At 34.5% G+C, this 23,062-nt stretch overlaps 2 protein-coding genes across 2 annotated transcripts in view; one reads left to right on the forward strand and one right to left on the reverse strand.

The window, feature by feature from the left end:
• dsx-c73A (doublesex cognate 73A) overlaps window positions 1-15,111 on the forward strand; it is a 58,705-nt gene extending 43,594 nt beyond the window's left edge. The window contains exons 2-6 of the mRNA XM_053755992.2: window positions 9,041-9,151; window positions 10,453-10,593; window positions 12,513-12,675; window positions 13,041-13,139; window positions 13,487-15,111. Of these exons, the coding sequence (XP_053611967.1) occupies window positions 9,041-9,151; window positions 10,453-10,593; window positions 12,513-12,675; window positions 13,041-13,139; window positions 13,487-13,725 (753 nt within the window). The 3' untranslated portion in view covers window positions 13,726-15,111. The remainder of the gene's footprint in view (window positions 1-9,040; window positions 9,152-10,452; window positions 10,594-12,512; window positions 12,676-13,040; window positions 13,140-13,486) is intronic.
• The window catches only part of LOC128676057 (uncharacterized protein), a 118,183-nt gene extending 95,384 nt beyond the window's left edge, over window positions 1-22,799 (reverse strand). Inside the window, exons 1-9 of the mRNA XM_053755991.1 lie at window positions 22,287-22,799; window positions 21,644-21,883; window positions 21,036-21,219; window positions 19,763-20,630; window positions 19,518-19,591; window positions 19,101-19,256; window positions 18,559-18,676; window positions 16,759-17,477; window positions 16,260-16,373 (exon numbers count right to left, since the gene is read on the reverse strand). Coding sequence (XP_053611966.1) covers window positions 16,260-16,373; window positions 16,759-17,477; window positions 18,559-18,676; window positions 19,101-19,256; window positions 19,518-19,591; window positions 19,763-20,630; window positions 21,036-21,219; window positions 21,644-21,883; window positions 22,287-22,634 — 2,821 coding nt within the window. The 5' untranslated portion in view covers window positions 22,635-22,799. The remainder of the gene's footprint in view (window positions 1-16,259; window positions 16,374-16,758; window positions 17,478-18,558; window positions 18,677-19,100; window positions 19,257-19,517; window positions 19,592-19,762; window positions 20,631-21,035; window positions 21,220-21,643; window positions 21,884-22,286) is intronic.
• Between the last annotated feature and the right edge of the window lie 263 nt (window positions 22,800-23,062).

Raw genomic sequence — 23,062 nt, forward strand, 5'->3', positions numbered from 1 at the left:
ATTAACTGAACTCATGTATAGTCAACTGCGTTAAGTTACCCTATATGGATCTCTATGCGGCGGTAATAGCAGCGAATTTGAAATGAATTTCAGTTGTTTGATAACATTTAGTATGTTATTAGTGGCAAATGCAGTCTCGGGATAATAATTACAGCAAATAAAACAAGATTACTCGTCAATCGAGTCTTCTCCAGTACCCTGTCACCTCTACGATATAACGGGATCAATTCCATTTGAATTTAAAATTAAAAAGTTTATTTCTAAGTATTTACATTAATAATTTTAGATAATATAGTCCGCGCGAATTTCTCATTTATCTCAAAATTCCTTCGTGGTGGTAAAGTTCTTGCCACTGAACCGAGAAATTCCGGGTTTGATCCCCGGTCGAGTCATGATGGAAAATGATCTTTTTCTGATTGACCCGGGTCTTGGAGTTTTATCTATTTGTTATAAAATATAGTATAGTTGAGTTAGTATCCCATAACACAAGTCTCGAAATTACTTTGGGGCTATCTCAATCAGTGTGATTTGTCCCAATATATTTATATTTATTTATTTAAATCAATTAAAGTTTATTAATTCTTTATTTTTATTTAAAGTAATATTATGTCAAGAAACATTAAACGCCCCTCTGCCTTAAGAAATAAAAAAAGGAAAATAGCAAAGTTAACATATAATTATCTTATTGAGACATAAACAATAATAACAACCAAAGCTAAGCTACTTATACTTAAACAGTACTCATTTAGAATATTTACTATTTCACACAACACCGAGAGAGAATAATATTGCATGTTCATTTCGTTGCATGCTTCTGTTAATTAGATCAACGATTTGAACACTACTTTTTGATGCACTATAAAAACTAATTAAAGAATACTATTGAATTATAGTTTTTGAAGTAAGATTAATCACACTAATCCCACGATTCCACTAATAAGTTAAAATAAAAAATGCAAATCTATCATGGAAATTTTAAAATTTTCAAAAGTGAGCATACCAGATTTTACAGTAAAGTACCTTATGAGTTAATCCAAGGAATCAGCTACCTCTATATCAAGTTTAGGCCCAACCGTTGAGCGTGAAGGCGTATAAACTTAAAAACCGTCTATAAAGACCTAATATTAGCGGGATTTACCAGCTTTAGCCTGGCTGTTAGCTACTAGTTGCGCCCGCGTGTACTTCACACGGGAAATGTTTATCCCCGGATGAAAAGTAGCTTATGTCCTTCTCCGTACTCTTAACTGTATGTATGAGAAATTTCAAGAAGGTTGGTGAAGGACATCAAGTTTGAAGAGATAACAAACTTATTTTCGCCTTTATAATATTAGTTGGGATTGGTATATACACAATATAGCAGTGTAAATATATAACTTGCAAAGGTACTACTTATTTATATAGCAATAAGTATTTAGTTAGTTCAGCTAATTATATATAAGTTTACAAGATATGATATTTTTCCTTTTCAAATTGTAGTAACTGTGACGTTTAATACCTGTTTCTTTTATTGATTCATTAATACCGTTGTTGAACACGAATGTTAACATTCTAAAGCAACTTAGCGCATTTATATACCTTTGCAATTAATTATGCGGTCTATACAATTATAAACTTTCAAATGTAGACAACGCGAGTATACTTATTACAAATATGATAGAGAGAGCGAGTATACTTATTACAAATATGATAAGGACAAGTATATTTGGGTGAATGCATATGTTTTCATAGTCGTATTCATCATGAATTGGCTAGTGATCATTCTCTTTAAGTATGTGGAATACACCGAGAGGTAAACCACGTGGCCAGAGCGACAATACCTAGTTGATAAACAATCATTTAAGTATAATACAGATTTTCTAAGGATGTTATCCTTCATCTGAAATATGTGGTGGACTATTCATGCTATAATAATAATAATAATACCACGCAAGCCTCCGAAGCAAAGGACCGGACTTAGTGCCGTTATTTCCAAAAGAGGAGAAACATAATAATATCGAACATTGGACCTTTCGGTTCACAGGTCTTAACCAAAGGCCCAATATTGCTTCCATTTTTTAAATTTTAGTTGAAACATTTTATCCGAACAAACATTGGGCCATCCATAACATACATTATTGTTTGGATGTCACAATGTTTGTTCGGGCAAATTCAAATTTGTAAAAAAGATTTTACGTGTGAGCTGTTATATTATCCATAATTTATAGTCGATACCGGGCGTTAAAGGCAATAAGACAAAAGCAATAAACACCACATAATTTATGAAAATGTGTAATGTGTATGGCACGCGATTCCACGGAATTCAATTAATTCAATTGTAATAGGATTACAGTCAGATGCTCGATTACGTCTTCATTTCTCTCATTCTATTTTTAATTTATTGTGGAATAAATGTCATGGGCTGTCAAACTGTAAGTATAGATTAACGTGGATTAAAGTTATGTTACTTGGGAATAAGGTTTTGTCGACAGCAATAAAACAATTATTTGTCTTTATTTTTGAAGCGGCGATGGCTCACTAGTTTAAGACTTAACGAAAGGTCCTAGGTTCGAACCACATGAGTTTGTATACCTATCTGACTCATGTATAGTAGTTTTCATAGATCACTAGCTTCCGGTGAAGGAAAATATCGTGAGGAAACTGGCACACTGGTTGCCAGTTTAAGTTCATTAATGTGTATGTGATTACTTGCCACTAGGCGGTTAGGTAGTCTCAAAAGTCATGCCATTCGGCTTATAATATTTGACACCAGTGTTAGTAATTAACACACTCGAAAAGAAAACAGCTCTTTTTAAAATCAATATTAATATTTTGACGCGGATTACATAGTTTTTCTACAGGCTTTCTTATTTTAAGCTGATCCACTGTAAGCTGCATTCTTACGGTTTTAGCGACGTTTATCAGATTTACTATAAAGCGTTTGAAAACAAGTTTTTTCGCCATCAGATATTTCAACGGCAATGTGAGAGCACGAGATAGTTTTTGCTCTATTTTGACTCACTGGTACATTCAATTTAATAACAAAAAAACAAAATGCTACATTTAATAATGTTAACTGTAATAAATTAAATTCTTGTTGAGTTCTCTCAGTGAGGGAACTCCTCAACGGTTTTTAACATGATTTGTTTTCACGCGTTCGATGTAACAAGATATTTCTGACTACTATAAAAGCCTGTGTCATAAATAAATATTATAAATAAACTTATTCTATCCTAACGTAGTCCGGACTTCCAGGAATCATTGCTTAAAAACGGACTCCGCCATGTTCTCTAGGGTTAAATACCTGTGTTTTTCTGTTTGTTCACAAGAATTTGACTCATTCGGCGCAGTCACGGCGACAATTTTTTTATTTTTTCTCAATAATTTATACCTACTTACAAACTTAAATATAATGTTACCATCTTAATTCGTAATTTGCAGTTTGTATTGATAAACATTTTTACAAGCTGTTCCCGTCACGTGACAGTTTTATACACTTCCTTATATTTTTCGTTGCGTTAAAATGCTCAATATTTCATGCAGTTTCTCATTACTTCATTATTCTCTTAAACATCGGGTGAAAAAACGTGGGAATTTGTTCCTTAAAACCTTAATTATAAGCGTCATATATTTTGAAGCTTTTATTTGCTGATACATAAAACTGGGCTATTTAAACTGGGGATTTTTTTCACACAATACCACCAATATGCACGCCATACCCCTAAACGCGGCTCTCGAGTTTCATATCTCTTGGCTCTGTCTAACCTGTAAGGGATAGAGACGTGATATTGTTGTAGGTATGTATATAAAACTGACAACATGTCAAGTCTTTGCAGACAGCCCACGCTAAAATGTACCTTGTACTCGCACTAGAGATTCGTCTCCGATAGAAACTGATTTACAGCATGCAATACCTCTATGCTAAGAATACTTTCCTTCAACTGCATGTCTACATCGAGCCAGCAAACCAACGGTTTTCTATCTCTTTTTAGCATCCCGTAAATTCGAATAACGAAAAGAGATAAGTATAACGTTCGATGGCTCGGTGTGAACACAGCATAATACAATGTGCACTGTGAATTTACACTGTGAAGTATTCTAGTTTTGTTACATTAAATTTAATTGGCAATTAAAATTTAGACATATAAGTTTGAAATATTATTCTCTGCCTTCCGTGTGCAATTTTATTGATATTTACGCAGCGTCATAGAATTAGCTAACCACTTCAAAACCGTATTTCGTCAATTCCTTTTATTGACGAATAGGAACGGTTAATTATTATATTCAGCCAATGTTTTTGTCTAGGGCTATAAATGAAATGAAATTGTTTATTTCAGACTGTACACTAATACAATACTAGTCCATTTTTTTGTTAGTAGAAGACTTAAAACTATGTTAGTAGAATTTAAAATGTGGCTTATTATTTTGGACATGTAGAGAAGCCCAGTATTTCCGAATTGGGCAGGCATAACAATAATAGGTGAATTTAATGCTACAACACATACTTATTTTCAATAAGCACCGTCAAGGTTTGAAAATAGGTTTTACTTGCTAAATTTGATAACAAGACAGAAGGAACAAGTGAAACAAGTAAACGCTTCGAAAAATGCTTTTTTAGAGATGATTATGCGAGTTCATAAACCAAATTGACATTACGGACAATTTTATGACTATTATATTATTATAATTTAATGGACAACGGCCGAAATGCGCACTTAATTTCATATTATTTATTACTTCCATAAGTTTTTGTTGTTTACCCAAAGAAGATACAGGAAACACTTTGTGAACTAGGAAATTCGTCTACCACCCTACAATGTCAATACAATTTTCACACAGCCAATGTCTTAACAAGTCGTTAACCCTCAAATGCTTAGTGATGTAGATGCAATAGATGCTTTCTGAGCACTTGACAAGAGCATTCAGTAAGGATACGTCGGAAGTAATTACATAGTTACGTAGGTGAGACAACACTGAACACATGGCATGTTGAGGTTGGGCGCGGTCATCGAACTCTGACAAACACTTGATACTTTAGTTAAATATTTCATTCATATCGAGTATGCTATTGCTAACACTGGTGTCAGATTTTATTAAAATCGCCTAAAGGCATCTGACATGGCTTTTACGTCTACCACCACCATTTAAAAGTAAGGAGTCGCATACATCTAGAGATCATGTCACAATGTTTTTCTTCACCGGAAGAAGTTAAATACTTACAATAAACACTTGATATTTGATTGTTAGTTACGAAAATATTTCACAACACATAACACACCTATACCAATACCTTTTCCTCAAGATTCTACTTATCTCTTGGCCCACTCCTATATAACAGACACAGATAACAGACTAAATAAAAAACTTGTTTTTATATCTGTGGTTTTTACTCTTCATCGTATTGTAAAACCAAACAGTCCAAGAAGTCCTCCTAAATATGTCTTGTAACCAAACAGAGGAATTACAGCAAATTACAGTTTTCAAATAATTCAAGTTAGCTTACAGATAAGTAGAATACTTTTTAATTTGTAATTGTTTTAGTTTTATTTTTTAGTTAGGTTTTTAAGGCCTAAAACACAGAATGTTTCACATCCTAGCTCAGGCACCATACTTACACACTTGGTACTTTAGTTTTAAATCTCTGAATATTAATTCTGCCGATGCCCGGTTTTAGCGTAAAAAATAACCTTACTTAAATTTTTAAAAATTCGGATGTAATTTTACAACCGCCTGCCAGACCTCAACACTCCTTGGAAATGCTATCTTGTTAATCAGCTGCCTAGGCTATGTGACCTTTAGTCGCCTCATACGACATCCGCGTGAGGATATGGAGCGGTTCTATATTCTATGCTCTATATATCAGCTACGGCTGCACGCCACAATATAACCACAGAAGCCACAAATAAAGAAAAATTACGAGTATTTGAAAATAAAGAAATCGTGATGTAAGATAATTGCCGGAAATAATTATACAAGAATGCAAAAAAGTTGTGAGGCGTAGGCGCAGTGCAAATAATCATATGCTATAGAATCAAGATGGCACGGATGGTGGACAATGGATTACATTATATTTGAACGCTTTACGTTTTATTTTTATTAATGAAAAATACAGGTCACCTGCGTGTAATTACGACAAAGTCGACTTTAGTTTCAGACTAGTAGTAAACCTTTTTCAAGAAATATATTTCGAGTCTCACAAATTGGAATTTGTTATTTAGTCTCATTATATGTACGCAATATTATTAGTACCGTAAGAAGTTTGCCGGAGAACTATTAAATAATATTACAGGAAGAAGCTGAGAGGCCATTTACAACCAATCATTGGGAAAATTTATCTTTTCTATCTTAGATAGGATTTCTTGTGGATAAAATAATCTCACATGAGATATGTTTTCAGTTGCATACTCTCAGAATCTCAGAGTCCGCTTAAAAATCAACGCATTCTGGCTGAAATAATGAATTGTGATCGTGATTCGTTTAAAAACTACGATGAATTCATATAAATCACTATTGGCAAGACTGTCAAAAAGATTAGATCGGGGGCATCGAAGATTACATCGATTGTGTTAGAGAATCACACCCCTCTTACGGTAACCAGATCGTGTGAACCCTGACATTGGCCCAGAGGTCTCTTATATCTTGGCGTGTATCTAAGAAAATTGTGCCACGCTTGAAACACGATATCTCAAACATGCCCGCGAAATGTTAAGTGAAAAGGTCGTCGCAAAATACTAGTTAAAAGGGTTAAACCTGTTACTATGCCCCTTATTCGGAATAGACGTGGACGTGACATAACTAAATAGGCAATTGGAATAAAATTATATAATATTATGATTGCCTAAGTATGCTCAGCTCCGACTATTTTATAAAGTAGGTCAGGAAAATAAAATGTTTTAGGAATCTTACACCTCTACAAACTTTACTATTCATCAGGTTTTGAGAAAATATGTATAGTAAATTAATCTTGTATTAAAATCGCACGCACTTGCGATGACATAAACTTATCTACTGTAACATACTAATATAGCATCAATTAATTTTCTCTCGCAGCACGTGAGGATATTGACAATAAATTACGAATCATTGCTTCTTCCGAGTGCACTCGGTCGTCAACAAACAAACCACCAAGCATTCTCATGCGATTCAATGAATATTCATCTATTCGGCTCCACAGCGTAAACGTTTTGCTATAAACTACTTACTGCTTATGTGCGAATGACGCCGCGACGAACAATTTTTGCAGCAATTTCCACTAGGAAAGTAATCAATTGATCTGATGGTACTCATTTTTTATGGAGCAGTAAACAAAGAAATGAGAAAGCTATACTTACATTACAAGTCACATCCATTGAGAAAGGTAGGCCAAAACCATCGATTATCCCAAATAAAGATCTTGAGGAACATGAGCAACCAATTTAAATAGTTTTCCTTCATGAAGGAAAGTATAATGACAAGATTACCAAAACCAATAATTCCAATAATTCGATCATTCAACTTGGACGTGACGTCCGGTGTCTTTTGGTTAAAAAATGTGGCGGAGGATCCAGGCATGCCCTCTCTTAAGTCATCTGTATCGTCGTGGCCTGTTATCGAAGGCGGAATCAGTACGGTACTGACGCTCCAAAAGAGCAGTAACTCTTCCATCGATAAAATAACAACGATGTTGCGACTAAATCGTGGTTTACGACAAGTGCTGTGCTTGTTAATGGTGAGATTAAATCGAAACATGTGATAAATTGTGTAATTATTGATAAAGATTTAATGCAAAAGACAAGTGAAAGCTAAACAACAGGTTGGAACACAAAATTCTAATTTGAACTAACAATTAATTCAAAGACAATCGATTAAAAAAACACAAGAAGTAATCAGAGCGATTGGTGATTTCATAGAAAAGAGTGAAAGTTGGCGTGGCGTTAACATATAAAAACAAAAATCTTAAACTAGTTGAGTTTCAAACTTGAAGAAAAGCTACATTGACGATCAGCATCGTGAGGGTCGAGCCGGTTCGAATTTGAAATTTTACGAAATAAATAAAATGTTGTGTGTACTTGAATTATTTTTAAAAAGGTTATTTTGTAATTGAAAACGTGCTCGAGTTTCAAATAAAAAGAAAATGTCATAAACAAAGAGGATACAATGATTATTAATTGAATCAAGCCTCTATTTACAAATAAATTGAAAAGTTGAACTAAGTTGTAAAAAATGTAATGTAGAAACATAATGAACACAGTTATCTTGTTAAGAATTTTAAATCGGCTAAAGTAATCCTATTAGTTTTTTGTGCAAGAGTACTAGTATAAGAGAAGCAAATAGACACAAAAACGCCTTTGTGCAATAATTTCAAATGTCAATATACAGGTTACTGGAACAGATGAGAGGGACGATCCGCGAGGGACTGATAATTATCGAAATGAAATCTCACAGCAGGTGCACATTGTAATCGATAACAAAGTAAAGGTTGGACCTGTAACGGTTTCAGAATTACAAATAGTTCGTATGATATGTCTTGGTTTTATTATGTACTACTTTTAGCTGTAAATGCGTTAATTAGATTTACAAGATATTGTTAAGTTTAACAAAGTCCCGATTACATCTCAGATTTTTCAAACTCGATCAGCATGAGCAAAAAAACATGCAAAAGATAATAATCGTTTAACAGGTTTATTAACCTGATCTTGCGACGTGACGACGTAATCGATAAAATCGTTAGGTGCATGACCGTGACGTATTGTATCGAGTAGGAATCATCGCGCACGAACGATTCTTTTTTGACATATCAAAACAGCTTCGAACCCAACCGCTGGAAAACACAAATAACTAGCTGGCGAACTCCGGCATTTGAAAAAATATCTGATGATTCAGTTACAGTTTGGACAAAACCAAAACACATTGATACATTCGATGATCATAGGATACATGCCTTAAATTTATATGATCATGATAATGAAACACAAGACTGAAACTCTATTGGTGTTATACATTTGAAATGACTCGTGAGATTACCTTTGCTCTGTAATGAAAATTAACAAGATCGGAAATAAATTTTATCTATTTTTAATTTCAGACTGTGCCTTTACCCGCGGGATCCACATCAGTTTTGGCGAAACCGACGAAGTACCACTACTATCCACACAACCAACATATCTATTTGCTTCCCGAATGTGCCATTCAACAGGTAAACATTTATCACTATTTATCATTTTTTTGTAATTTATATGTTAGTTTTAAACATTTTAGTTAGTTTAATTTAGAAAATTTGAAGACTGATGAAGAAGAACTATGCATGCCCTTTATCTAGGAGTCTTAAGTTCTGCAGAAAACGAAGTAAGTTTCAAAAGAATAAGGAGAAAATAGTTCTAATCGATGTTGACATTTGAAGTCTTGCCAGTTTATGAAACTTTCGAACAGAAAATGATTACGTGACAGATGGTGAAGTGATTTTTCGTAAATAATAATGAGAAAACAGTTAAAGGCCATTCTATTAACTTTCATTCCGCAGCTAAGGTGCCTGAAGGATTCCCATTCTTCTTCCTCAAGAGAATCAGTGCAGTGCTTTCGAATATACATAGATTTTCTTAGGTTTTCATGCACGGCGTATTAAAACAAATCCATATAAAAACTTGTAAAAAGAACAATAAGAATGCGTATCAAATCTATTCAGTCCGAGTGCATTTGGGGTTATCGAGTCTGTACCAAAACTTATTGTGGTAAATGCGATACGACTTACAGTTAGGTCAGTTAGATAATTTTTAGACAAAATGCGTGACTGATTTTCTTCAGTTCCTGTGGTGTGGCACGATTTAGTATTGCACAATGTATTGCGTGCAGCCAAATGTTAAATCATATTCGATATATTTTTCTTGTGTCAGATCTGCATTATCAATAACATACGTACATGCGAAAATAACTTATTCGTTGCTATCATAGATCATCATCATTATCATAAGTGCCATCTTCGAATTGAATTTTGGAGGTCAGCATACGGAAACCCTCGCGGCTTTGGGCCGCTATTTTCAGTTGGTTGTATATAAGTCCGTCCTATCCTTTATGTCATCAAACCACTTTCGTCGAGGGCGGCCAGGAGGTCTTTTGCCAGGGAGATAGATCAATAAAAAGAAAAATGAATAACCGGGGATTGGGAATTGACATTATTTTCTATTCAAATCTTTCAATTTTTGCGGGGGAGAAGGGTTAAACGCATGTGCACTATGGCGTACACACATATTCATTATTCTTTTAACATCTGAGGCAATCTGACGAGCCGTTAAACTAGCAGAAAGTGACGTTCATTTAAAAAACATAATTCCACTGTAGCTCCAATTAAAATCATTTCCTAAATTTCCGGGACAAATTTAAACTGTATAGTAAAATGTTAAAATAAAGTATTTCACTATTGACAAAATGGTCAAATATAACGGCCAATGCATGGTTCAATTGATTTTCTGTCCTCTATCAAAGAACTTTAAAATTTTCCAGGTATGCAATGCAGTGTACGTGCGTCTGAACTACACGCAGCCTCTGTGCGCGTGTCCGGAGCGGTACCGCGACCCTTGCTCTGCAAGTCTCAATGCCGACGATTTGCATACTACTCGACTCACTACAGATTCTAAGAAGAAGGTTGGTAACATTGGATTTCAAATCATATACATAAAACTCTTCCGTTACTGAGTGACTGACTGACTGACAGACAACGTACAACGTACTACTGGGCATAGGAAGCTGAAATTTGGCATGAAGTTTGGCATGTTTCCCTGGGGAGTATAGGTGAGCACTAAGACAGGATTTTTGAAAATTCTACCCCGAAGGGGGTGAAAGGGGTGAAAAACTTTAATATTAATATCTACACCGTTGAAGTTAGTGACTTGAAAATTTGGATTTTGTTGTGTATACAACAAATTAATGAATACGAGTTTCAAATTTTTCAGAAAATTAACCCTTTGTTTTAACAGATTGTATTATAATACAAATTTCAAAATAAAAAGCTGAAAATTAGTAAACATACTCTTCATCATTATTGTTAAAGAATGACCGAGATTTCACTATGATGAAATTCACGCGGGCGAAGCCGCGGGCAAAAGCTACTTAAAATATATATTCAAAAATTCATAATATATTCAACCTAGGATGATGATATGTATCACTGATGTGATGACGTCAAAAGTTTACTAAGTCTGCCTTTCAAACTGCCTTTCAAAGCGCAGGTGAAGAAGCGGCGCAACAAACTTCACTAACTATACAAACTTTACACATGTTCAGAGAGGTATTATTATACTGAAATTCATGCCGCACAAACAGCTATAACAGTTATTAAACTCCTTTCACTGTTCGATAGTATTATTAGTCTCAGTGGAAAGATTTAATATTGTAAGTAAATGTTGTAATGTCTATGATATGATACGAATAACTCTCAAGAAAAGCAAAAAATGAGTTTTTAATGGTAATTATATTACTATGATTGCTGGTATGATAAAGGCATTATCTCGGAATTAATAAATACTGAAAGTGGGTGATTTATAGCGTTCTACGTATTTAATTATTAATAGGCTAACAAGAAGAAAAAGAAGACATGTTGGTATGCAGTACCAATATAATATTATAACGAACGTGTGTGAATGTTTGTAGCATATTATTAAAGAATCGATAAAGTTTGTAGTAGAAACTAACATTCCGCAAATCTAGGCACAAGTAGGGTTGCCATATCTCAAGATTTTAGATCTCCGTAATTTTGGAATCTTCCAGCTGGATTTCGTAATCTGAGAAAATTACAGGATTTTTAGAATCCTTCAATAAAATGCAGTAAAATTCGCTTTAATAAATATTAAAGCTATCTAATCTTTGCTAATAATTGCGGAATTTCCTCAAACAACAAAGGTCGCCGGAGAATCCCAAGATCCGAAGTATAAACAGATTCCGAAAAGTCTAAGAACAATTTTATACATTACTACTAATTAAATTATGACGGGATTGCGATTGCTATCGAGACTATTCGTGTCGTAACTGTATGTGATGAGGTTTTTCTTCAATTAGTTTTACAAATAAAGTATATCGTCTGCTCTTCATGGTACAACGGTGTAATATAGGATCGTTTTTTTTAAAATAAGTATCCAATACTCTCAATCTTTATTGCATTAAGAAAACAACAGAAAATACAAAAAATTAAAAGCACATAGGTGGATAAGACGGATCTTCAGTTTATTAACGATAGTGTTCTAATAGCCCTTAACTAATTTTTCGGTTCATAAGTGATGCTAAGTTATGTCTAAAACATCTATATTTAAATACCAATATTATTAAAGCGAAAGTCCGTCTTTCTGTCTGTCACACTTTTACAGCTAACCGCTGGGCTAATTTTTAATGGAATTTTGATTTTTTTAATAGGCCTTGCCTAGCAGTGGGAAATTTAGTCAGCAGCTAGTTAATCATATTCGTGCAGTGCTATCGATCTTCGTGGGTTCGTCGCATTCACATCAACCACACAAATAATTTCACTGTCATTCCAAACAAAAATAATAATAAATAAATTTAATTTATTCCAGTATGCATCAAAGGCAGTGACGCTAGTGAAGACATGCGAAGCAGTATCAGAGATGCGCGAGTGCCGAGCACCAAGAGACTGGTCTTTGTTAGCCCTTCAGAACATCCGCACCGGCAAGTCCCACTACCTGGTCATCTGCCGGTGTCCGGAGAACCACATACTTGGTAAATATTTGTTGAAGATAAAACAGCATGTTTAGTAAATCAATATAACCAAAGTCGCAAGGCATAGATGAGAAAAGCACAGGACAGGGAAGATTGCCTACAAATAGTGATATGTTCAGCAGCGAACGGAAAGAAGCTGTAATGATATCATCAATCGTTTGATGTAATAAAACGCTAGTAAGAAACGACCAATGACGTCGAAAATGGCACCTAGTCATAATACTAATAATATTTGCGATGTCTGCAGATCTACTTTATATAATTAGTATTTGGACTGCTGGACATAAACCTTTCTTATATGCTGTATAAATCATCCGATTTGTGAAATAAATAGCTTGTTAATATTGCATTATCATCCGTTTTAGAAGGACCAATGTCTCACGACCAGCCTACCTACGCGTCGGTGCCAGGTATCAGGGTGTACGGGATGGTCTGTGTGAGACCGACAACTCCATACAACTCAGGTAAATATAAATTTAATTTAACTTATAGTTTAGGAACAAGAAATAATAGATAAATGTGCCACTGTAGAAACAATTTGTGAAAAATATACAATGAAGTCGGTCGAAACGTGGGCCTGAGCGCCATCTATATTGTGCTTAGAAAACTAGATTGTTTAGCTTATATGGTCTCGAGATAGCGACGTGTAGTGAATAGTTTATTCTACTTCGGATCGGTGGATTTTTGATTTCACCTCAGACTCACCTAGGTGATATCAATCAGGTGAATAGACTTTTTCATGTGAACAAATATATCAAATGTTACTATTATATATAACCACACAAAATAACTCCAATCTGTTGACTTTCAGGTTTCAACCCAAACAAATTCACCACAGTCCAGAGCTCGACCAGCGCCTACAAAGTGGACTATTCTCAGCCACAGGCGTACCCAGAGAAGCCAGTCTACAACCGATACCACAAGTACCCAGAATCCTCCTACTACAACAGGAGATCCAGAATCGCCCGCATGAGGCGATCATTATCACAAAACCCCCCGTTCCCTTGGTACAAAGTTAAAGAATTAGCGAGGTCATTACATTGGATATAGATAGACTAAGGCCCATCAGATTCGAAAGCGCTGGATTTAATGTAAGGTCTCATACACATTAGGCAATATTAACGCGCTATTTATTATACATACATCTTATTCATACATACTTCTTAAGTTAAACAGCGTAGTGCGTTTCTCTCGTGTAAATTGGATTTAACGGCGACATATTACATTTATTACAATTCTATGTAGCCTAGTGGAAAGGTGGCTTAAAGCTGTGTTGACTAACATTGATGGGCATCAAATTGTGTCTTACTCACGTACATTCAAGTGAAACAGCATTGTGCTTCACATTATTGCATGAGTGAGATAGAGATATATGTAGTGCGTCAATTTTGCCTAGTGGGGAAATGGTTTAGAATGAAATGTACTGACTTGAATGACTACGTTCATACAACCACGCTTTCGATGTGGGGATGCGGTAAGGACTGTTGGGTTCAATAAGGCTTTATTGTAATCGGAATCCGCCTGCTTGAATTCAACGCTGAGTTGTGGAGATTAAGCTAGATTAAATTTAAGTAGGTACTCACTCAATTCCGTATGTTAATATTACCCAAATATTATTTTATTATAGTCGGTCTCTGAAGCAAGATGAAAAATTGTAGACGCCCCCAAACATTTTTTATCTGTCGCCCATATAAGCGTGATGATAGTATATTTTCATTTACACATACAGACAGATAGGTTAACATATAGAGGGAAAATAATAAAAAAAACGTTCTCCTGTGCATTAAATGAGTACTTAGCTTAAGAATCGGAAACGCTTCGCTTAATCTACACATCCGAATAGTTGAATAATAACTTGAATACTAATCCTTCCCAATCTAAACTCGTATTTAGTTTGACGAAAGTACTTACTGTTTCTAATACTCGGTAAATTACTTTAAGCTGTAAGCTGCAATATAGCTACAATTGCAGAAAATTCAAAGCGTCTACTCACGAGATTTTATTATGACTAAATTGCCTGATTTTATTAGTGGCTAACTGCTAGATAAATCTGCCTGAAGTTATTTGCCAATTTACCATCCAGGAAGGCTCAAATCAAATTTAAAGCAAGTTTCGAACAATTATATTTCATAGTTGACAAATGATATAAATATTGAGCAAAGCAGAACAATTGTTCCCAAGGTAATGCCTATCGAAAAACCGTTACCTACTTAAACTATGCATTAATTGAGCGAATATGAGCCCGAGACAATGAATTTATTTTTATTCATTAATAACATGTTATTCAATCCAGACAAAATTTTTTAGTCAATAAATGAAAATCTCTTTAATAAAAATCTCTTTGGTCGTAAACGAACTCACATTACAGCTTTCTATCAGTCTAGAAACCGAGCGCACGCTCGATATTTTTTTATAAGTAACTATGAGTGTCTCATTTCTAATTAAAGAAAATTGTTCTGGACATTTGATGTGAAGTGTATAAATTATGAGAATAAAATTTAGAAAATGGTATCGTTAGTAGGCGCTTTCTAACATATCAAATAACTATTTTAATCTGCCAGATAGTCGTAACCATATAGATTAAGTTGTATAATTTTCATGAATACCTTTATTACAAACGATATCCCCACCAAGGAAAGGAGATTGTTTCAATCATGAAAAAAAAAAAGAATTTTATTATTAGAATGTACACAAATCAATGTGATAAGATTCAGTGGATGTTTGTGTAATTTTCGATGCATTTATAGCTGGTTAAGATTTAGTTATTAATTAATTCAGTATTTATTTAAGTAAACCATATTTATACTTAGGTTTAACGGTGTAAATAGTAGCGGAAATTACAATATTTGTAATTAACAAAAAATAAATTTGATGATTTTCATAATTTTGGTTTTTTATTTCTCAATGGGGGGCTAACGCGAGTGAATTCACCACCAGGAGCGATGTTGTTACGGAAGGTTAATTTTGAAAAAAAAAAAATATTACAGGCCTATTGTTATACCAGTAGCGCCATCTTTTGAATTCAATCGAACACAAAAATTGTCTATATCATAATTTATACAATTAGAAAATAATTACTTACCCAATGCTTGCGGTGTAAGATGCGGATGATAAACACAACTGCTGAACACCGGACTGACTTGAGATTATACGTGATGCAACTCCAATAAAATGTAAGTAAAAACATTTTCATAAAACGTATAAAATATTCATAAGTCTATTTTCTATAGGTAACTAATATCAAAGAAAGAACGCATACTGTAGTACCGATGCCTAAGCACAACTGTTACTAAACATTATGACAATAAGTAATAGATAGCGATTATGGTGGAACATCAATAAGCGGCTGTGATATACAGTTACGTGCGGAGGAGAGACATAAACAAATACCGTATATTTAGTACCGATTTCTCTCACAGATGTACACAAGGTCCACATGGCTAACAGCGCAGTAAGGCTTTATTTCACTAGCACTGTCCCACATCATCTGTCTACACATCCACTTGCTCAATGTATTTCTATCACCATAATTATGTTTATCGCTTTTTTACCCATATGGGTTAAATAAAGAACAAAGTACTTACCTAAAACCTTCTGGTCCACCGCAACGTCGCACGAGTACATGGCAGCCATCACTCGTTGCGGCTGAACTTGGAACGCGCGTCTGCAGCCTTCCTTGACCGCTGACATTATTTGACCTAGAGAATAGAGGACAGGACTGATATGAAAAAAATAAAAGTATGCAATATTATGTTAGAATACACATTCAGCCGATCATAATTTCAGCCGATTCAGCCTGAATGTTACACTTTTTGTTGGTGATCAAACTTTATGGAACAATTCAATTCTTGCCGATGTCATCATAAGAATGTATGATTAGTAGTAATGTAGAGGTGTTTTGAGAAATCCAAATTAAGTTAAAATGTGAATTGTTTTTTTTTTTTTTGTTATATCTTGACAAATATTCTTCTTGGACCTTTCATAACACAAGCGCTCTTGGCGGCGAATTGGCTCCACAACCTCCAACTACTAGTGTCATAATTAAGTTTTTCCGATTCAAGTAGTATTTAACTAGCAACTAACCTGACAGTGGTCCAAACGTATGCGACACATCCTCCCCAACACATTTATCTAAAGTCCATTCCTCCACACAAAAAGCGACCCCCATCATTGGTTCCTCACACAACGGCCCTGCCAAAGTGGCCATTTGGAAACCATTCACGAAACTACCCTCATATTCAAACCTATGATCTTCAACTATCTCTTTCTCGTGATCTAAAAACTTCGTGGTATAATCTGTCTGATTCAAAAGCACATTTGCACCACAATTCCTAGGGCCTACAGACCAAATTTGATTGACAAAGCCATTCCATTCTGGACCTAATTTGGTGCAAATATTCTGAAGTTCCTCTTTAAAAGTTTCTATTAATTTTAACATACGGTCAGACAGTTTTTGTTTCGTCCCGTTTATGTATAGTCCTTCAAGTTTCGATTCGATATTTTCGTTTTTAGACAAACTGTGTAGATACTTTATGTGTTGCGATATGGCTTTAAGTAAATCTGTAGATTTTTCTAGCAATGCTGTTATTTCGTTAGGTAAAGGTTTGGCCCTAATTTTTATTCTGCTTTGTTTGTTATTTGTGTAGATAGTAACGACTGGGTCCTCTTCCTTATTTCTTTTGTCCGTTTGTTGGAGAGCTATTTCTTCATTGGCCATGTCGAGTTTAGGAGGTTCTACTATGGTTTCTCTAAATGGAACTATTGGCTCGGAAACAGTGATTGGAATCTTGGCATAGTGATTTCTGGAAGAAAAATATAGGTATATTTGAATTATGAAATAGAGCATAGATGATTAAAATTAAATTAATTCTGGGTAAATATTAGTTGTGTTGTTGTTATTCTCACTAATTGACCGAGAGAGCGAAGCGAGCGAGGTCTACAATTCAACATGAGGCAAAAATACATTTTTTATATGTATGTATGGTAACGCGATAACTTTCGAAACGTTGGTCCGATTTTGATGAAATTCAAAAGGTATTTAGGATCCGCCAATAGAATTTTTAAGTTCGTGGGGCATCAAAATAGCTTAAGCCGTTTTTGAAATATTCACAATTTTGTTAAAATTTATTGTGTTCGCGAGGTCTAAGTTCGCGGCGAACAACTAGTAGTTTATTTGCTTGTTTTACCTCTTCACGCTTCATCTACTCAACCAATTTTCTTAAAATTTTGCATTCATATGGTTTGAAGTGCGGAGAACGACATAGGGTTAGATGCTATAGCTAGCGTAGAATAAATTGTAGTAGTTTTTGTGCTAATAAAAAATAAATTTACTAACATGTGATGGTGGCGCTAGTGTGCTTTAATTGATATTAATTTTCGAAAATGAAAAAAATATTGTTCGATAACACCGAATCTTGGAACTATTTAGTTTTATTTGATAAAGAAAGAAGATATGTTGTATTAAAACTCGGGTCCCTATTTTTATGCATATTTTTTTTGTCATAATTGTCATATGGCATACTTTTTCTTATCATAATTATAGTTAGGCACAATATTAATTTGGCATAATGTTTTAGGCATATTTTTTTTACGCATACCTACCATAAGCATAACATATTTTAAGCATAATATTCTAAAGCATATTGGCGGCTTATAGGTGGCCCGAGGTCCACCCCGCCGCACCCTAACCTACTGCTACACTATACATATAATCTAAAGCAAATCAAAATTATGGTAAAATACATTAGCCTAAACTAAAATTATGCTTATTGAAAAGGTATGTCAAAATATTATTATGTCAAAAAATTATATGCCAAACTTGTTACGCTAAATTAAATTAAGATAAAAAAATTATGCGAAAGAAAGGGATCCCTTAAAACTCACTTCAAATCTTCAAGGCACCTCTCCAGATGCACTTCCCCGGCCGTCACCAGCACGTGCTCGCCCGACTCCTGCACCAACACTTGCACGCACGAGTCTGATTGGTTCAGCAACTTTAGCCCTACGGGCATAAATAAATGTAAAGCAGTCAAATATTATATCGAGTCAAATCAGATACTTTTTCGAAGATTCAAAAACAAAAATAATCATATGACACAGTCTGTCCAGAAAGTGAAGAAATAAAATGAGGGCGCTGTGTCCTCTTGTCTGGCAACACTGTGTATTTATCAACCAATCTTGACCATTATATTTGGTATTGCAATGGCAAAAAAAATGTAGTTCGTCAAAAATCCGTTTTCTTCACTTTCTGGACATATTGTAAATGAAGTCACAAATGTTAAATTCGTAAAAGCGTTTTAATTTTTTTTTAATGAAAACAAAATAATAAATACTACTCTAATGAATTAAAGTGACATTAAATAAATAAAAAACCTGAAAGGTAAACAAAAACTTATAAGCTTTTTTATATCTTTATAACGGTGTACCTTTGACCAACTGCGGCAATTGGGAGGGGTTCTGCGGTTCTAGTGCGACCCTGAGTATGGGCACGGCGGCGTACTGCAGTTCGCTGAAGGCGGGGCACGCCATAGTGCTGCTCAGTGTTGCTGTCTTCAGTACGTGCTCTTCTAGACCGCCTATACCTGGAATAACAAAAAAACTTGTCAACATTTCAGAAATTTAATATTTACACCTCCTCCGCCTCCGCTAAAACAAAAACACGCACGCGTCATCTAGCCTGCACGGGTAATAAAACTAGGTGTACTCGGATTCCTAACTAGTGAGTGAATGAGTAGCGGCTGAGTTGTGTCAATGTTTAAATTATATAGTACTTTCGAAGTTACAAAGTACTAGTATATTAATTTAATGACTGTGTAAATTCAAAATTTTAATATGTAACTTACCTACAATGTTGCCAGCCACAGCTTCATCTATACTTTCTAAATCCCTTCCCATTAGTATATACAATGATTTGATTCTGAAAATTAAAATCATTCTCTCTAATTTCGAATATCGACAAATAAACTTCATTTCAATTAATTGATCTCATGACCACAATGAGCATGATTAATTTTATTAAAACTCGCGTTATAATCAACTAAAATTGAAATATTAATTCCCTCTGATGAAATATGAGAATAATACTTACTCTGCACAAGTGATATGCTCATCACTGTTCAAATCCTTCAATTTCTTATCTAAATTTATATTATAATCCTTTATGCTAAGTACATGGGACGGGTTGTGTTTTGGACCTAGAACATACACTTTATCTCCTTTTCTTATTTTTCCACTAAAAACTCTAGCAAATGCTATAAAGGCCGGTTCATCCTCTTTTCCTCCTTGGTCTTCTGTATTATTTTCAATGACTTCTTTTGTCAATTCTTCTTTTAGAGGCACTGGTTCTTCTCCGTTGTTATTCAGTTTTCTTTCTTCACGTAACTGTCTCGCTTTCTCCCTCCTAAGAGCCATCTCTTCATCAGTTAAAGCCTTAGGCTTATTTTCAGGCAATATACTTTTGTCTACACCGAACATTTTTGATATAAAAATAATAATAGGTCTATCACCAATACTATCACAGGCAAGGAAGTCACTTTTGAGTCTTTGAGTATCAGGATGATATGACTCGAAATCTCGTATTCCTGAACACATAAGTTTCTCAACCTTCTCCGGTAATATTTCCTTCGGGGAGGGCAGTTTTATACATACCATATTTAGGACTGTTAGGGACAAAGGCAGCCACTGCATCATCAATGATTGGAGTTGGATACGTGTGTCAGTGTGTCTTAAATCACGGGCAGTGAGTTTGATTCCAAGTTTCTCGCACATTACTGGAACTTTCTCCTTTTCGTTTCTTGTGACAATTGTTTCATACACATTCCACAAGTTTTCAAGTATCACTTGGACAAATAGCGGTTTTTTTGCTTTTTCTTGTGCACCTTTCATAACTCTTTTTGCTTTTGTATTTAGGTAGAAGTCACCCCATAGCACTTTTCGCAGTAACTCTTCTTTGATACCTGGAATTGGCAAAACAATATGATTAGTTTTAAAATTACTTAACTAGTTGCTGTTAAAACTACTTATTATACAAGAATATTGTTACAACTTACGTTATGAGTAACAGGTATGTATCCCAACTAATATTATAAATGCGAAAGTAAGTTTATTTATTTGTTACATCTTCACACATTATTACTAGACCGATTATTATGAAATTTGGTATACGGGTAGAAAATAACCTGGAATAACACAGAGGGTACTTTTTATCCCCAAATTTCGCCCCGGGCGCAGCTAGTAATAATATAATATAAGAGACAATCAAATATTTTGAGCTTGCACATGTACCATCTCATAACTTATCTTTGCTTCCCATTAGGTAAAATAAACTAAAATCTTTAATAAAATAAGAAATATGTACTTGCCTAGTTTCTGTGCGAACAATCTAGCAAAAGTGTGAATCGTGAAGCCCCATCCATCTAAAGCACTGGCGAACACCACATTGCCCTGCTCGGGAGAGAAGTAGAGGTTGGAGTCATCTGCCCCTTCTAATGCTGAAGCCCAGTCTGAGTAGTCAGTGTCTTCTTTAGATATTTGTTGTTTTTGTTGCTGTAATATTATTTTTAAAAAATTGTAATGACATAGGAATTAGTGTCTCCATTTGGTCTATACTTTAAATGAGAATATTTTAATCTGCCTATACTTTGAATATTTTAAATAAGGTATTAAAAAGTAAAGTTTCTTAAATCATGATTACTTAAATCATAAACATTAAATCAGCACTTACATATTCACTGGCAGAATCAAAACTAATCTTGACATTTCATACATGAGGTCCATGGATGAAAGGTTTATGGATGTTGTGTGTTTTTATTTTTGATGATAAAAACCAACCACACCTATATAGTGAATGAGAGTTGAGCCATCAACATGACACTTATATGTAGAATATTAGCTCTCTACTAACTATTAACCTTACCAATCTAAAGGTTATCAAAGATTTAAATAAATAGTGAAAATTGTATGTTTGTACCTGTTTTTCCATAGTATTCTCTTCATTCTCAAACACTTCAGTTGTAAATAATTCTCCCATGACCGCATTTACTTGCTCAAGTACTTGGGTGAGATGGACATATGCATCTAGTGGAGTTAGCTGCATTTCCAGTATTAGCCTGTCAATTTTGTTGAGGACCAGTACAGCTTTGATATTTTCTGAATATGCTTGCTTAAGTGCAAGTCTTGTTTGAGGACACACACCTTCAACAACATCCACCTGAAATGAAAATTTTGTGGTTTAAAAATAAATTGTTATAAAATGTTTTTGATTCACATTATTAGTGATATGTAAATAAGAATTGCAAGAACTCTCTCTAACTGTGAAATGGAATTTTACCATTTACTTTTGATAAATATGTTTATAAATATTTTATATAAAGAATATAGTTGTTTGAAAAATATAGACTGTTTTATTCAACAAATATAAGTACACTCCTGAAATGAAACAATAATTAAAAAGGCAGCAACATTCATGTCCGATGCAAAGGTTCCTATAGCCACATTTACCAGTTGGATAGCCAAAGAAATCCTTTGGACCAGATAATACTTGACATTTCGTACGTTGGTATCACAATCATAATAAAACATAAATAAACAGCTGTTACAATGTTGATACTTACAACAACAATGGCTCCATCACACAATCTAACTGCTGTAGACACTTCACTTGAGAAATCAATATGTCCAGGGGAATCTATGAGGTTTACCAAGAATTCTTGTTGATCTACAGCATGATATAGGGCTATACTACTGCTCTTCATAGTGATTCCTCTCTCCTGTTCATCAGGCCTACTGTCCATGTACCGCAGCTTTCCAGACATCCTTTGAGATATGATGCCATTACTGGATATTAAGGAGTCTGCAAAAGTAGTTTTTCCGTGGTCCACGTGCGCCACGATGCAAATATTTCGAATATTCGTCGGTCTATTTTGTAGTTGCAAGAGTTTTGATGAATCTACAAGCCGCATTTTGTTTTTCACAATAAAACTTCTTTTGGTTTATTTAGAGCAATATCTGTTAGTATCACTGTAACATCAAATACTCTGAAATGTTGAATAATTACGCGAAATTTGTGAAATAAATTGCACAATATGAGCCAACAAATGTGAGACAATCATACATACAGTGAAGAATTTGACATACCTACATAAACTTTGTTGACATTGACGTCTGTATTAAAATTACATTGACGTTTAAACGTTCAGAAATCAAAATCCCAGCAAACATTTTGGCTGACAATTATTATACGCATTATATTACGCAAGGCTCAGTGCAGATGGCGCTACTGGTACAACTAAGGTACACAAATATTGCCAATGGAGGCAAGAAGCGCTAACTTTTAATATTGTTGCAGATTTACGACCAAAAATACCTTCTACGCAATCGTGGTGTGAGT

Source organism: Plodia interpunctella, chromosome 15 (assembly GCF_027563975.2).
Source record: "Plodia interpunctella isolate USDA-ARS_2022_Savannah chromosome 15, ilPloInte3.2, whole genome shotgun sequence".
In the NCBI taxonomy this organism is placed as follows: Eukaryota; Metazoa; Arthropoda; class Insecta; order Lepidoptera; family Pyralidae; genus Plodia; species Plodia interpunctella.